We start from the raw sequence: 15,515 nt of genomic DNA, 5'->3' as shown, positions 1-15,515 counted from the left end.
TCCAAAAGCAGAAATTACACAATGGTGACCTCTAGTGACGAAAAGGAGAAACTGCAGTGGCACACTCCTCCCAGGAGAGAGCTGACCACGTCCACATAATTATGCCATTTGTCTTTGAGATTTAGAATATCTACATCGACAAGGTGGACACCCTCATTCCGACTTTAGAGTTGAGGTAAGTGGGGTTCAGAGAAGTGAACGGGTTCCCTGAGTTCCTACGGTGTAACAGCAGTGCTGAGATCCAACCCAGAAGCCTTTGCTCTGGCCTCCAGTCCCTGCTCCTGAAGGTGTGGTCCCGGAGCCAGAGTGTGGGTGGCACTGGGAGCCTCAGCAATGCAGACCCCCGGCCCCACCCAGACCCAGTGAATCAGAATCTGTACCCTAAGCTGATACAAACTCAGTATGCGCGTTCCAGATGGAGAAAGCACCCCGACTCCCCAGCCTCGTCCTTCCAAGGAGAAACTGAGTTCTCATATTTCTTCTCTAAACATGGATTTCTGGCTATAAAACACTTGTCATTCTCATGAGCTTTTTTTTTTTTTTTTAATATATATTTTATTGATTTTTTACAGAGAGGAAGAGAGAGGGATAGAGAGTTAGAAACATCGATGAGAGAGAAACATCGATCAACTTCCTCCTGCACACTCCCCACTGGGGATGTGCCCGCAACCAAGGTACATGCCCTTGACCAGAATCGAACCTGGGACCCTTGAGTCCGAAGGCTGACGCTCTATCCACTGAGCCAAACCGGTTAGGGTACGAGCTTTCTTTTTAAAAAAAATATGTTTATTGATTTCTGAGAGGAGGAGAAGAGAGACAGAAATATCAATGATGAGAGAGAATCATCCATTGGATGCCTTCTGCACGCCCCCCACTGGGGACCCAGCCCACAACCCGGGCATGTGCCCGGATGTGATCTCCTGGTTCATAGGTTGACGCTCAACCACTGAAGCACACCGCTGGGCATCATGTGCTTTCTTTACACTGGTCCCCCTTCTCCCTGGGAGGTAATAAGGTCAGTGGTTACCATCCATTCCACTTCAGAGATCGGGAAACTAGCCCAGAGAGCTGAAGCGCGACTTGCCCAGAGCCACTTGCCAGCAGGCATCACACCACTCGACGTGGACTGGCTGGGACAGTGACCCCAGGGTTCCCCAAGATCTGGTGTTGGTGCCAACGTGGGGGCTGTAGTTCCTGAGCTTGCCTCCTGGGGTTGGCTGAGAGCGTCTTTCGCTTGTTCATCCACGTGTGGAAGAAGGCTGTCTGGCTTGTTTTACTACCTGTGCGTCCTGGGCCAGCTATTTAACATCTCCTCGCTTTCGCTCCTTCAGAGGGTTGTGAAGACCAACTGAGAATGATGAACCAGGAGGTCACGGTTTGATTCTTAGTCAGGGCACATGCCCAGGTTGCAGGCTCAACCCCAGTGAGGGGCGTGCAGGAGGCAGCTGATCAATGATTTTCTCCCATCATTGATGTTCCTCTCTCTCTCTCTCCCCTCCTCTCTCTGAAATCAATAAAAACATATTTAAAAAAAAAAACACAAACATGACTAAGATTAAAAAAACAACACTTGTAGGTTTCCAACTTGGTAAAGAGAACAGGATGGTGCCCATTCCTGAGACAGGGGTTATAGACAATAAAGCTAGAAGGCCCTGCCTCACCCCTCCCTCCACCTTCACCCCACCCCACCTGTCAGCAGTGGCCCGGACTCTGTCCCCAGCACCAGACACAGGCCACGCAGCTCAGTAGCACAAGCTCCTTTTTATTAATCACCTTCCCTGGTCTGAATGTGCCCGAGTAGAAAAGAAACAGTAAAAGGCCCCAGCAGGGAGGGTCGGGGCTCCTGAGTTTCGGCCGAAAGGCCAGATTCCAGCCCCTTTCCCCGAATGATTCCGTGTAATCACTCCCTTACCACCCTCCACCCAGAAATCCAGCATCAGGAGGCTGGGCGGCCATGCTGGCTGAGACATCCTCCGGACCTTGTCAGGGATGGGTGCTGGCAGGGCCTGGTGAGGTGCAGCAGGCCAGGCTGAGAGGAACCAGCAGAGGGGCTCTGATCCCAGGGGCCAGGAGGTGAGGAAAGGCAGGTCACCAGTGTGGGGGCTGGGCAGACGCCTATGGGGCCTCCCACCAGCCTGTTCCCTAGATCTGACTGCTCTGACTGGTGGGCTGCTGGCCGGGGTCCCCATACCTTGCCCAGGACAGAGGTTTGGGGCAGGAGGGGCTGGAAAAAAGCTGAGCGTTCCAGGCACAGGAAGCTCTCGATTCGGTGCCTGGTGCTGGCCAAGGTGTTCACGATGGGAATGTGCAATGGGAGAAGTGTCCCCCGTCATCATGCCTGGGGCACAATCCAGGTGTGACCTCAGGGTGACTGACAGGCCACCGAGGTCAGGCCTGGATGTGTGGAGCTGAGGAAGTTAACAAGGGAGGGTTTGGCAGCCCGCCCCCCGATACTTAGGTGAGCAGGAGATTGAACTACATAGAAAAATGGGGTGGGGGGTGAAGAAAGGATGGGGTGGGGGAAGAGCAGACCAGATCCAGGTAGGAAGTTCCAGGCTGGCGGAGCTGCCCTCCCACGCTGCCCGGTCAATGACAGCTCGGCACCCTGCGAGCCTCTGGGCCACCCCGTGAGGGATGGCAGGGGAGGCAGCGAGAAGCAATCATTGGAGGAGAGGGTAGCAGACAGGTTCGCCTTGGCCCTGACCAGCCCAGCCTGCACAGGTCCGAAAGGTCCCCAGCCTTCTCCATCACCCACTTTTGTGCCTCTGAAAAGAGGGGCCCATCTGGAATCTGAGAGAGAAGCACAGCCCCCCTCCTCCCCGCTGCCATGGGGAAAGCTAACGGAGGCGGAGTGGGAGGCGGAGTGCTCACAGCACCGAGGCACGGGACGGCCCCTGGTCCCTGGCTGAGCCGGGCGGGCACCGTTTGTAAACATAAGACTTGGTGACATCCGGGGATGGAGGAGGAGAGGGATGCCTGGCCCCTGAGGTTTGGGGGGAGACACTCGGTGAGGTCCCAAAGCCTCGGGGAATGTCAGTCAGCCGTGGGAAAGAGGGCTGTGGGCTCACTATGGGCCCCGGAGGGAGTGGGTGAGGCACGAACTCTACCTGCCTCTGTGCATCCGTGTGAATTCAGCGCTACCTTTGGGACTGGCCGGAGGCCAGAGGAAGCCACTGCTGGCTGGTCTGCGGACAGATGGGAGCAGGCGTGGAGCCCCTGCGCTATGGAGAGGGCGCCCCTCTGCCCGCCCTCCTTCTCCAGAGGGAAGTCAAGCTGATGCCTTCTTCTGAGACCTGCTGAGCCTCTTCACCGTGGGCTCCAGGCCTGGAGGAGCTGAGAGCTGGAGGAGGCAGGGAGGCTCCTGTGGCCCTCCTCGCACCATCCAGGGCCCCGCCAGGACGGGGGAGCAGGAAGGGAGCTGGTGTGTTCAATTCCCAGGCAGGGCACATGCCCGTGCCGCAGGCTCCAGACTGTGGGGCCCGATTTCAGCCCAGATCCGTCCCTGGAATCATCCCACCAGCAGAGGGGAATGATGCCCGAGTCAGCGTGGGCCCGCAGCTCTGAGGTGGGTTCCTGGGTGCAAAGGAGGCCGCGGTTATGCCCACAGATCCACGAAGACGGCGTTGGCTGTGGTCTGGCCGAAGATGAAGGCTCCCAGGGTGACTAAGAGGACTCCGTAACTGACCAGCGCCCACCAGCTGGAGGCAGAGGGAGAGGCAGGCCTGTCAATCAACCCACCGGTGACTCTGCAGACTTCAATACACACACACACTCATCACCATAATCACCTAAAGCAGCGGTCGCCAACCTTTCGGACCTCACGGACCACCGATTGGCGACCGCTGACCTAAACCACTTCTCCTGTGGGCAGAGCCCTTCCTACTTCGCAAGGACTTTTCATACAAAGGTATGCGCTGCCAGGTGTATGACCCCTAATCCACAGGTAAGGAGACCAAGACCTAATGGGATGGACTGGTCCTAGGAGATCCAGGGCAGGACCAGGATTAGAATGCGAGTCTCCTGATGGAAAGATGTTTTGGGGAAAAGCAGGTCACAGTGTGAGCCATTTCATTCAAATAAAATAAACAAAACAGCTCGGCCAGCGTGGCTCAGGTGTTGGGCGTTGACCTATGAACCAGGAGGTTGCAGTTCAATCCCTAGTCATGGCACGTGCCTGGGTTGTAGGCTCTGTCCCCAGTAGGAGGCCTGCATGAGGCAGTCAATCCATGATGTTCCTCTACCATTGATGTTTCTTATTTCCCTATCCCTCTCCCTTCCGCTCTCTCTAAAATTAAAAATATATTTAAAAAACAAATGAAAAACACACAACTAGACCCCCAAACCCCACGTGACTGTGTACAGTTATTCGCAGTTGTGTGCATACAGTAGGCACACATGCAGAGCCCGGGAGGGCAGACCATGCTGGGACGTGGAGCTGGGGTGGGGGAGGGTGGCATCTGGGCTGTGGGGGAGGAGGGACTCCACTTTTTTCTCTAAAGTCCTTCAGGAGTGCTTGAACTGTCATAACTAGCACATTACCCATTTTTAAAAAAGTATTTTTAGCCCTGGCTTGTTTGGCTCAGTGGCTAGAGCGTGAGCCTGCGCACTGAAGGGTCCCAGGTTCAATTCTGGTTGGGGGCACATGCCCTGGTTGCGGGCTCGATCCCCAGTGGGGGGCGTGCAGGAGGCAGCCGATCAATGATTCTCTCTCATCGTTGATGTTTCTATCTCTCTCCTCTCCCTTCTTCTCTGAAATCAATAAAGACATATTTAGAAAAAAAGTATTTTTAAAAACTCCGTTTTCTGAAGAGTGTAAGTCTCCTGACCCCTGTGATTTTAAGGCCCCCTCCAAGGCTCCCTCCCAGGGTAGCGCCTCCCTGAGGACCCAGGCTGGCGCTGCTTTACCTGGCTGGCTTGACCTCCTCCATCTCAGAGAGTTTGGCTTGAATGAGGCACAGCCCTGGAAGAGAAGAGGCGGCCCCGAGAGCTTGGCTGGGCCCCTTCCCCGGGCCCAGCTCGCCGCTTACCATCGCAGCGGTGGATGGAGAAAGGCCTGTTGGCTTTTCCAGATATTCCACCTCCGCCCCCACGCCCAGCCCCAGGCCTGGCACGGGCTCTCCCAGGAGAGGGCAGCATGCCACAGGCCCTTCCCGAGCTGCACGCAGCACTCAGAGCTAACGGGGCAGCATGCCCAGGCCCTTCCCAGTGCGTCGCTGAGCAGACGTGGCCCCCTTGCTCCGCGTCGAGTGGCAAGGGCTTTCAGGGTGGAATAAGCTGGGTACGAGCGGAATGCATGGCTGGGCAGATGGGACAACTTCCCAGGGGTCTGGTGGCAGACCCGTCTGACACTCAGGTCTCCGGGCTTCTGGGTCGCTGTAGCCACAGACCCCACTGCCTTCTGGGGACTGACCAGCCACAACCCTGATCGCCAGGGAGCCACAGAGACTAAGGGTATAGGCTGAGGACCTAGACAGGCCTGGCGTTGGAAAGGTTGTGACCCATTAGCTGAGTTCACGTCGGGAACCTCCCATCTCCTCACCAGGAAGTGGAGAGAACAGCATCTTCCTATCAGATGGTGCTTGGGCCGGGGTCAGCCCAGAGTCTGTGGCGGGTGACCCCACAGGCTGGTGGCTCCTCTCCCCAGCAGGTGAGCAAGTGAGGCGCTCTGGCCGGGAGGGAGGGAGGGCTGCGGGGGCGCCAGGGGTCCGCACCTGGGAAGACGAAGATGAAGCAGGCGGCCAGGCCTCCGATGACCGAGATGACCTTGCCGATGTCGGGGATGAAGAGCGCCAGCAGCAGGGTGAGCAGGAACCAGACCACCGTCTGCAGCACTCGCCGCCGCCGCTCCCGCCCCACGTCCTCCTCCACGGGCATCTCCTGGTAGCGCAGCCACAGGCCTTCGACCACCGCCCTGCACACAGGGAGGGGTTCAGAGGCTCCCCTGCATACAGTCCCCCCGACCCTGCACACACGGAGGGGCTCAGAGGCACCCCTGCTCACAGCCCCCCACCAGCTCCCAGAGCCAGACCCCTGACTGGGTGGAATGGGGCGAGTCTGTCCCTCTCTGTCAAGGGGCCCGGCAGCGATCTCGGGGCTGCCTGGGGACTGGGTGGGGGTGAACATGAAGGGCTTAGCGCCCTGCCTGGCCCAGGACATGGTCACTGGGGGAACCGATTCTATTCTCCTGAAAGGGAAGGGCCTGGGACACCCAGAAGGCTGGTGTTCAGAAAAGGATCTGGATTAGAGGTTCTTAGAGGACTCACAGAATGTTCTGGGGACCATGGGACAAAGGAGTTGGGGGGGCGGGCAAGACCCAGCTGGGGGTAGGCACTGACTTTTCCCCGTGGGCTTCAGTTTCTCCTTCTACAAACAGGGTCCATACAAGGTCAAAGGACCATGGGACAAAGGGTTTTCAGGGGCCCCGAGGGAGCACCCCCGTGGGCGGGGGCTCACCGGCCACAGAAGTGCAGGATGGAGTAGGAGGTGAGCACGCTCAGGATGATGAAGGCGCGGGCCACGGCCACGGCCACATCGTTGGAGGGGTAGGACAGGAGCACGTCGGGGTCCACAGAAGCGCCAAAGGTCAGGAAGCCACAGATGCCTGAGGGCAGGGACCAAAGGGCCGGGAAGGGGCCACCCTGGCAGGGGACGGCGGACGGACTGCCCACCGCGAGGTGGGACATCAGATAGGGAGGGCGGGCGTTGGAGCAGCTCTGGAGGCTGAGGGTGTTGGGCTGGGATCAGAGCCTCCTTCCCTGCCTTCTCATGGCTGCCCCCACTGCCACCTCTCTGACCTCACACTGCCCGGCACGTTCCTCTCAGAGCCGGCTCTTCATCTGACCACTCAGGTCTCAGCTCCATGTCGCCTCTCTAGAGACGCTTCCCCACTCAGCCTGTCCACAACAGCTCCACCCCCAGGCACTCTCACATCAGCCTATTTCCTTCAGAGCCCACTTTCTCTCTGAATTCTTTCTTTCCCTTTCTTTTTTTAACTTACGATCTGTTTCTCCAAGCAGAACACGAGCCCCGGGAGGACAGGGACTCTGCCTCTGGGCCTGCCCGGTTCCTGGCTGTGCCTTCTGAGGTGGAGGCCCCAGAACCGTCTGTGCAGGAATCACTCTCCCAGGTCTCCCAGCCCTGTTCCCTGATCCCATCCGTTCCCCACAGCACCCACGGCCATCTTTCACGGACACACCTGCCTACGACTCTTTCCCTCTGGCTCCCAGCAACCCTCCAGGCCCAAGGGGACCCGGCCTTGTCCCTGTCGCCCGCCCCACCTTGCTCCACTCCAGCCACACACACCTTTCTCTGATCCCTGATCAAGGACTCGGCAGTTTCTGGTTCCTCTGCCTGGAATGCTCTTCCTCCAGCCCTTCCGACTCTGACTCTGTCTCATCGTTTGGGCCTCCCCGAAGGCACCCCTCAGAGAGAAGCCTTCTGTGAACCATCCCCCAAAGGCAACCCTCCCAGTCCCACTCACATGTCCCCTGTTTCACTGTGGCCCTCAACTGTCTGCAATTCCAGATTCCTGCTTTTCTCTCGTAAGACTCTCTCCTGCCCTAGCCGGTTTGGCTCGGTGGATAGAGCGTCAGCCTTCGGACTGAAGGGTCCCAGGTTTGATTCCGGTCAAGGGCATATGCCCGGGTTGCGGGCTCGATCCCCAGTGCGGGGCATGCAGGAGGCAGCCGATCAATGATTCTCTCTCATCATTGATGTTTCTCTCTCTCTCTCCCTCTTTCTTCCTCTCTGAAATCAATGAAAAAAATGTTATAAAAAAAGACTCTCTCCTACTAGACTGTCGATTCCATGAGGGTGGGGCCAGGCCTACCTATCTCCACGGCATCCCCCATCTGAGAATAGTTCCTGGCACTTACTAGGCAGAGCTGCTGAATGAATGGATGAACCCGTTCCTCTCAATTGGGCAGGGGGAGGCCCAGGACAGCCCAAGTTCAAGCCAATGCCTACAGAAGGGTCTGACGCGCTACGAGTGCAAGGCTGTCCCCGGGAACACTGGGCTGGAGCACTTAGGAACAGAAGGAAGGCGGGAGCACTCACCTGTGCCCATGTACACAGCAAGGGCTATGACCATGGCGGCCGTCACCACCCCGCCCCAGGTCTTCACCTCGGGCTGCCGCATGCTGTTGAAGATGGGCACGCTGCTCACGTGGCACTGTCAGGGCGAAGGTCACAGTTATGCTGGGGAGGTGACCTCACCACCACCCCCGTTTCCAGAGGGAGGTACCTTGGAGACAAAGACCACAAGGACAAGGGGCGAGTCCTGGGGTCCCCACTCCATCCTTCCTCCCAGGATCCCCCATCCTGCCTGTGATGTGGGCTCCATCCCAGGGTGGGGAATGAGTTAAGGGGGCCGCAGGGACCTTGCAACTGGCACCTGAAATCCAAAGCAGATGGTGGGCATGGCATTGAACACGGCCATCCAGGAAGCTGGCCTGTGGATGAACACAAGAGCTTGCTGCCTGTGAACCCCACACAGCCACCAACTCTTCCCCACCCCCCGATGCCCTTCCTCTTCCTTCAGCCAACCATGGCCTCCACCAGCGAGCCTTCTACACACTCTACCCACAGAAGCCTGGGAACGGGAGAGAACACATCTCCATTTCACAGGTGCTGAGTAAACTGAGGCTCTGCAAGGCCCTCCTGGGGCCAACATCCAGAATTTCTGGCTCCTACACTGGGGCTTTTACTTTTTTTGGTTTGTTCCTTTCAAAAAAAAAGGAAACTTTTTTTTTTTTTAAATGACCACATAGATCCATCCTCATGTAGAAGATACAGAAATTACAGAGAAGCACAAGTTGGAAAAATGTGTAGCTCCACCCTGGCAGGCTCCACAGCCTGAGGCCTCGTCTCACGTTGGCTCAGTTGTTGGACGTTAGTGGCGAAGTCTCTCCTGTCTCTGGTTCTCACTCTTCCCTTCAGTGGAAAGAGATCAGGACTGCTTGCCTCCTTCCTACAATGACCGATGTGCCAAGCCCCACTGAGCGTTAAGGTGAGCACCTGTGTGGCCTTTCGATGTCTGACTCGGCACCTTCTGGGGCCCGGGGAGCCGATCCTACCCCACGTGTCTCGTGGGGGTCCTCACCCACCTGGTCAGGATGTCCCCCGGGGTCATCTCCTTATCCGGCCAGATGTACTTGATGATAACGATGGCGGTGACATACCAGGTGCCCACGACGCTCAGGAAGCTGCGGGAAGAATGGACCGAACTCCTTCCTCCCCAGCCCCAGCTGCCCTTTCTCTGATCCCACCCCAGGGGCATCTACCCTTAGTTCTAGTGACCACAAGTGTCTACTGAACAACTTGTGGGGTGGGGGGGGCTATTTCCAGCAAAGACTCAAGAAAGGCATGAGAAAAAAGTTTTGGAGAAACTGGCCACAGCCAGGAGGGAGCTGGACCCCACAGGGGACCAGACTGACATTTCTGACCATCAGGAAATGCACTGGCTCAGCTCCAGGGCTCGGAGGGCTGGGCTTCAATCAGAGCGGCCCACGCATGGCGAGGGCTGCAAGGAGGGCCCTTGAGAACTAGGAGATAGTGGAGGAAAAAGGGTTGAAGGTACAAATACTGGAATGTCGACATTACAGGGGACCTTGGAGACAGCTGAGTGCGACCCTGCCGATTACAGGTCGCAGGAAACAGCTTTTCAGACCCTGAATCAGGCAGCCAGTCTCCTCCCATCATAATAAGCTGTGTGAAAGATGCTGCCCAGATGACAATCCCAACTGATCAAAAATCCCATTCTCTCCAAGAAAGTTAAGGTCCAGGCCCGGAGGCTGCCTTTACCCTCTGATTGCCACCTGTCCCTTTGACAAGGACACTGAATATCTCACTGATGCTCAGGGCCACTGTCTCCCTTGCTGCTGACAGAAAGGAAAGCTTTCTGCTGGAACCCGTGCAAGCCCTGTTCAAGCCAATGCCCACTCTTGCTGCCCCAGAAGGTGAGGTGGCATGGAGGACGGGGGTTCCCTGGCAGCCCTTGGGCCTCCAGAGTTCTGTCCAGCCTAGGTTGGGGTGGGGCCTCCGAACCTGGCATATTTCTGGAAGCCGATCTCCCTGGGGATGGAGAGGGGCAGGATGAAGAGGAAGGCGGTGAGGCTGATGGTAAACTTGCGGTCTGTGTACCAGGGGCTGCCACCGGCCCCCTCAGGCTCCTTTGCCAACACAGCTATAACTGCACAGGGAGGAAGGAGGGAATGTCATGCCAGGCCACTGCAAGGTGCAGCCCTCCTGCTCTGCTGGGCCTCAAGACTTCCATCTGTCTAATGGGTCCAGCAGCCAGGAGGAGGATTCCCAGGGGAAGGCTGAGCCCAGGCGAGGGGGTGGGTGGGTGTTCCATGCCCTTTCCCTCCACCCCTAGGATTCCCAGGGCCAAGAGGGAGGGATGAGGTGGCTACTGAGGGAACCTCACTTTTGTCCTGCTGGTCCCCAATGATGATGAGGAAGGCGATGCAGGTGCCGAAGGTGTAGATGGCAATGGACACCTCGCACAGCACGCCCGTCAGCTTGCCACACACAGCCCACACCACCTCCTGATAGGTCCGCTCGTTGCTGGCCTGGGAGCAGTAGGCGAGGATGACGAGGCCGCTGATGATGAAAACCAGCATGCCCTGTGGGCAGGGGCAGAGCAGGAGGGTGTGGGAAAGGCCTGGCAGCAGAGGGCAGCCTGGTTTTGCTCAGTATTTACGGTGCCAATGCTCAAAGCTGGTTTGGCATATAGACCTCATCTCACAGGGAAATTTTAATAAGATTACCGGAGACTTGAGATTTTCTTCAGAAACAAAAGAAGCTTTGTGGAAAATTTCAAACACACACAAAAGTACAAAGAATGGTATAATGGACCCCCATGTACTTATCACTCAGCTTCAAAAATGATCAATTCATGCCCAATCCTTTTCCATCTATTCCCTCTCCCATTCTGGATTATTACTATTTTTTTTTAAACGTTCTCTCTCTTTTTTAAAAATGTGTTTTTATTTATTTTAAAGAGAGAAAGGGAGAGGAACAGAGAGATAGAAACATTGATAAGAAGCCCCCTACTGGGGTCAAGCCTGCCATCTGGTCACATGCCCTGACCAGGAATCAATTCAGCAACCTCTTGGTTCATAGGTCAATGCTCAACCACCGAGCCACAGGGGTCGGGCTCTGGATTATTTTGAAGAAAATACAAGTTCTCATATCACTTCATCAGTACTATTTCATGTAGTTTTAAAAGATCAGGGCCTCCTTTTTAAACATAACCACAAGATTGTTAAGTATGCAATTGATGTCAAATTTCCCTGATTGCTCGGAAGGTTTTTGAAGCCTCATCTGGGCTCAGAGGAAAGAATGCTGGGATAGATGGGTAATATCTGCCCTGTGTGAGGGTGGGGAGAGTGGTAGCTCTGATCATCCCTCATCCAGAGCCTCCCCTTTAAGGCAAAGAGGCCAGACTCATCAGCTGAACTGCATTCCTGCCCTCTAGGCCCGCACACTCACTCACCATCTGCAGGGTGATGCCTGCTGCCACGCCCCCGGCGGTGCTGAAGGCTGCTGGGAAGTTGAGCAATCCTGCCCCCAGGCAGGCGTTGACTACAATGAAGATGGCCCCAAATGTGGACGTGGTGCCTCTGCTCAGACTCTCAGGAGAGGCCTCCCCCTCACTCTTCGGGTCCGAGTCCACACAGGGACTCTGCAGCAGACGGGCCCGCTCCCCAGCATCCGTGCTGAAGCCCCACTCGCCAAGGTCACTGTTGATGCTGACCTGGGCCATGGCCCTGTGAGCCCTCTTCCGGCAGGGTCTGCAGATTCCGCCTCACCACCACATCCCCTGTTCAGAGCGGTTCTCCCAGGAGGCCTGTGGGCTCCGGCTCTTCTCAGCCTAGACAGGAAAGGCAGGTGTTACTGTTATGCCAAGGTGGGCACAGAAAGGTAAAACAACTTCCCCAAGATCAGATGGCTGGGATTGGAACCCAGGAGCACCTGTGTGCACCATACTGCACTGGGGACAACAGTGTGGGGTGGCAGAGACAGAAATAGGTCAGAGGCAATTCCTGCTTGCTTCAGGCTTACAGACCCATGGGGCATGTAAGACAAACATAAAAGAGAGGGGTAGTAACGTGCCAGCATTAGAGAGAGGCCATGTATGGGCAGGAGTGTCATGGACATACCTCATCCCATCCTTACGACAGGGGTCATAGGGTTTGGAGAGATCAAATCAGTGATCCTGGATCACATGTCAGCAAGTTGCAGAGTAGGATTTGGATACCTATCTTTCTGCCTTTCCAGCCTGTTTCCACATTGCAGGGTTCCAAGAGCAGCCCCCACTCAGAACCGTGGCTATGTCAATGTATTACAGCCCAGCACACCTCCCTCCAGCCCAGAGTCTGGATTCTCCATAGCTTTCCAAATCCTTCAAAATTCAGGCCAACTCTCACTCATCTCCCACATGACTCACCTAACTACTGCCCACCAGAGGCATCCCCTCTGAGGCCCTCCACATGCCAGGGGTTAGAATGGCAAAGGAGGACCCCTGGGTAGTCAGATGCTTCCCATTGCTCCTCCTGGTCCTGGTCCAACAAAACCGGGAATGGTACACTCACGAGAGGGAAAAAGGAGGGTTCTGATGCTCTTAGACATCTGTCACCACACATGCAACCAAGACACCAAGCTCCAGAGGAAATATCCCTCTGCTGGCTCCAACTCCAGAAAGATCAGTCAGGGGACACCCATCCAGCAACTCAGCCAAAAAATCAAAGCAGTGAGTAGTACAGGGAGAGTCTTGGGTTCCCAGGCTCCTAGCAGGGCTCAGCCCTGCTCACATCTCAGGACAGAGGTGTAAGATCTCTCAGCCTTGCTTCCCCCCCAGTTACTCAGCTCCATCCTCCCCTGCTTACCTGCTCTTCCCACCTGGTAAGGGCGATGGTGGAGGGGGTGCTGCTCCCAGCTCCTTCTCCCCAAAGACCTGGGATCTGATTCTCCTCACTTCTCTCTCTGGCCCTGATTTCTTCTTTTTCTCAAGGCTTTGCTAAAAGTCCGCCGTCAGCAGAGTAATGAGTTTGAGCTGTTCTGTGCTGGTCAGCAAGTTGAGGGGACTCTAAGTCGTAGAAGGGAGAGCACCAGGTCAGTCAGGTAAACAGGCGCATGGAGGGAAGACGCTGGGCTCCTGTCACAGCGGGCAGCCGGCAGAACCAGAACTAGGAGCCTGGCGCCCTCGTGGAGCTGGAATCACTGCAGGAGGGCCCTAGGTTCCCAACCGGAGCGGGATCCTACCCCAGCCCGAGGCTGGATCCCCGAAATAGGAGGGGTGGGTTGCATTGGGAGGTGGGCCAGGGCGCACCCCGCGCGGAGGGGATGCCCCCCAGACATGCAGTGAGGCCAGTGGGCTGCTGTGGGGTAAACTGGGCGGAGGCACCGGGATTTGATCCGGGCCTAGGACTGGGTGGAGACTGGGCAGGGACCGGCCAACCGAGGGCGGCCGTGGGACCAAGGACGCCGGGCTTCGGAGCGCCCTTCGGGGAGTGGGCAGGGCTCTGCTGTGACCGGGGGTTTGGGTACCCCGGGACATAAAGCTCCCACCCTCCACCTTTTCTACTTTCTGCCACCTACCCACGGTACCTCCTGCCCAGCCGGCTGCGGAGACACGTGAACAGAGGTCACGTGACAGCCGGGGCTATGGGGCGCAGGGCACTCTGGGAATTGTAGTTTCCGCAGGTAATATCTTCGGTATGTATCTACTGTACTTGGTTTGCTTAACTGGTCACTTGTTGAAGGACGTCTGAGCTGTTTGCAGGTTTTAAAAGTATAATAGTTTTTTTGAGCTTTATGCACTTTACTATAAAATCGATCCTTTAAAAATATCCAATACACCTGGCCTGCGTGGCTCAATGGTTGAGCATTGACCTATAAATCAGGAGGTCATGGCTCAATTCTGGTTAGGGGCACATGCCGGGGTTGCTGGCTCTATTCCCAGTGTGGGGCGTGCAGGTGGCAGCCAATCAATGTTTCTCTCTCATCATTGATGTTTCTCTCTCCCTTTCCCTTCCTCTCCGAAATAAAAATGTATTAAAAAATAAAAGAATTTTAAAAAGTCCAATACAATGGTTTTTAGTATATTCATAGTTTTGCAACCATAACCATTATCTAATTTCAGCATTGTTATCATTCCCCCCACCAAAACAACACACCCTGTAACCATTAGTAGTCAAACACCCCCCTTCCCCATTTTCCCCTCTCCCAAGCCCCTGGCACCACTAACCTACTTGATGTTTTGGATGAGCTGTTACCAAGTTTCATCCATGTTGGAGCATATTGGTACTGCATTTCATTTTATTACTAAACTAGAGGCCCAGTGCATGACATTTGTGCACTGGGGGGGGGGGGGGGCGGTCCCTCAGCCCAGCCTGTGCCCTCTCACAGTCTGGGACCCCTCAGGGGATGTCTGACTGACAGCTTAGGCCTGCTTCCTGCCTAAGCCATCAGGCAGACATCCCCGGAGGGGTCCTTAGCACTGCTGTGGAGGCAGGAGAGGCTTCCACCACTGCTGCTGCACTCTCCAGCCATGAGCTTGGCTTCTGGCTAAGCAGCACTCCCACTGTGGGAGCACACTGACCACCAGGGGCAGCTCCTGCATTGAGTGTCTGCCCCTGGTGATCAGTGCGTGTCACAGCAACCAGTCATTCCCCAGTTTGGTCGATTTACAGATCGTGGGGAGTGGGCCTAAGCCATCAGTCGGACATCCCCTGAGGGCTTCTGGACTGTGAGAGGGCGCAGGCTGGGTTGAGGGACCTCCCCCTCCCAGTTCATGAATTTTGTGCACCGGGCCTCTAGTATAGGATATATTCCATGGTATGGCTATACCACATTTTGTTTATTTATTCATCAGTTGATTGGTCATTAGATATGTTCCCACTTTTGGGCTATTGTGAAGAATGCCGCTATGAACACTCATGGACAAGTGTTTGTGTGGATGTGTGCCCTTTTTTTTTTTTTTGTCTTGGGTAAGTGTATAGGAGTGGAATTGCTGGGTCAGATGGTAAGCCTATGTTTAACTTTTTGAGAATTGCCAGACTGTTTTCCAAAGCAGCTCCACCATTTTACATTCCTATCAACATTGTGTTGGAGGGGTCCGATTTCTTCACATCCTTGATGACCCTTATTATATTCCTTTTTATTACAGTCATCCTAGTGGGTGTGAAGTGATTCCCATTATGGTTTTTATTTGCATTTTCCGGATGACTAATGACTATAGCATCTTTTCATGTGCTTGTTGGCCATTAGTATGTCTTTGGAGAAATGTCTATTCAGATACTTTTCCAGTTATTAGTTGGGTTCTTTTTCTTTTTATTCTTGAAGTGTTTTTTATATATTCTGGATACAAATTGTCAAGATTTAAAAAATTTCTCAGCTGGTGTGGCTCAGTTGGTTGGAGTGTCATCTTGTACACCAAAAAGTGGTGGGTTCAATTCCCCATCAGGGCACATACCCAACTTGTGGGTTCCATCCCTGGTTGGGGCACGTGA

General features: G+C 55.3%; 1 protein-coding gene across 3 annotated transcripts; it reads right to left on the bottom strand.

Moving 5' to 3' along the window:
- Window positions 1–1,742: 1,742 nt before the first annotated feature.
- SLC38A7 (solute carrier family 38 member 7) lies at window positions 1,743–13,632 on the bottom strand. Of its 3 annotated transcripts, XM_028143058.2 has the most exons (12): window positions 13,603–13,632; window positions 12,891–13,090; window positions 11,498–11,875; window positions 10,427–10,625; window positions 10,045–10,189; window positions 9,105–9,203; window positions 8,393–8,450; window positions 8,056–8,170; window positions 6,454–6,601; window positions 5,712–5,911; window positions 4,906–4,960; window positions 1,743–3,698 (listed from the first exon to the last, which is right to left on the bottom strand). In XM_028143058.2, the coding sequence occupies exons 3-12, from the start codon at window positions 11,765–11,767 to the stop codon at window positions 3,596–3,598; spliced, it is 1,392 nt and encodes a 463-aa protein (XP_027998859.2). In that variant the 5' UTR covers window positions 11,768–11,875; window positions 12,891–13,090; window positions 13,603–13,632; the 3' UTR covers window positions 1,743–3,595. The 3 variants fall into 3 exon arrangements, with proteins under 3 accessions (XP_027998859.2, XP_008138090.2, XP_054566876.1); XM_008139868.3 differs by lacking the exon at window positions 13,603–13,632 and having other exon boundaries at window positions 12,891–13,225; XM_054710901.1 differs by lacking the exons at window positions 11,498–11,875; window positions 13,603–13,632 and having other exon boundaries at window positions 12,891–13,225.
- Between the last annotated feature and the right edge of the window lie 1,883 nt (window positions 13,633–15,515).

This window comes from Eptesicus fuscus, chromosome 21, assembly GCF_027574615.1.
Source record: "Eptesicus fuscus isolate TK198812 chromosome 21, DD_ASM_mEF_20220401, whole genome shotgun sequence".
Classification (NCBI taxonomy): Eukaryota; Metazoa; Chordata; class Mammalia; order Chiroptera; family Vespertilionidae; genus Eptesicus; species Eptesicus fuscus.
The sequence above is the reverse complement of the archived record's forward strand: the minus strand, read 5'-3'. Positions and strand labels throughout refer to the sequence as shown.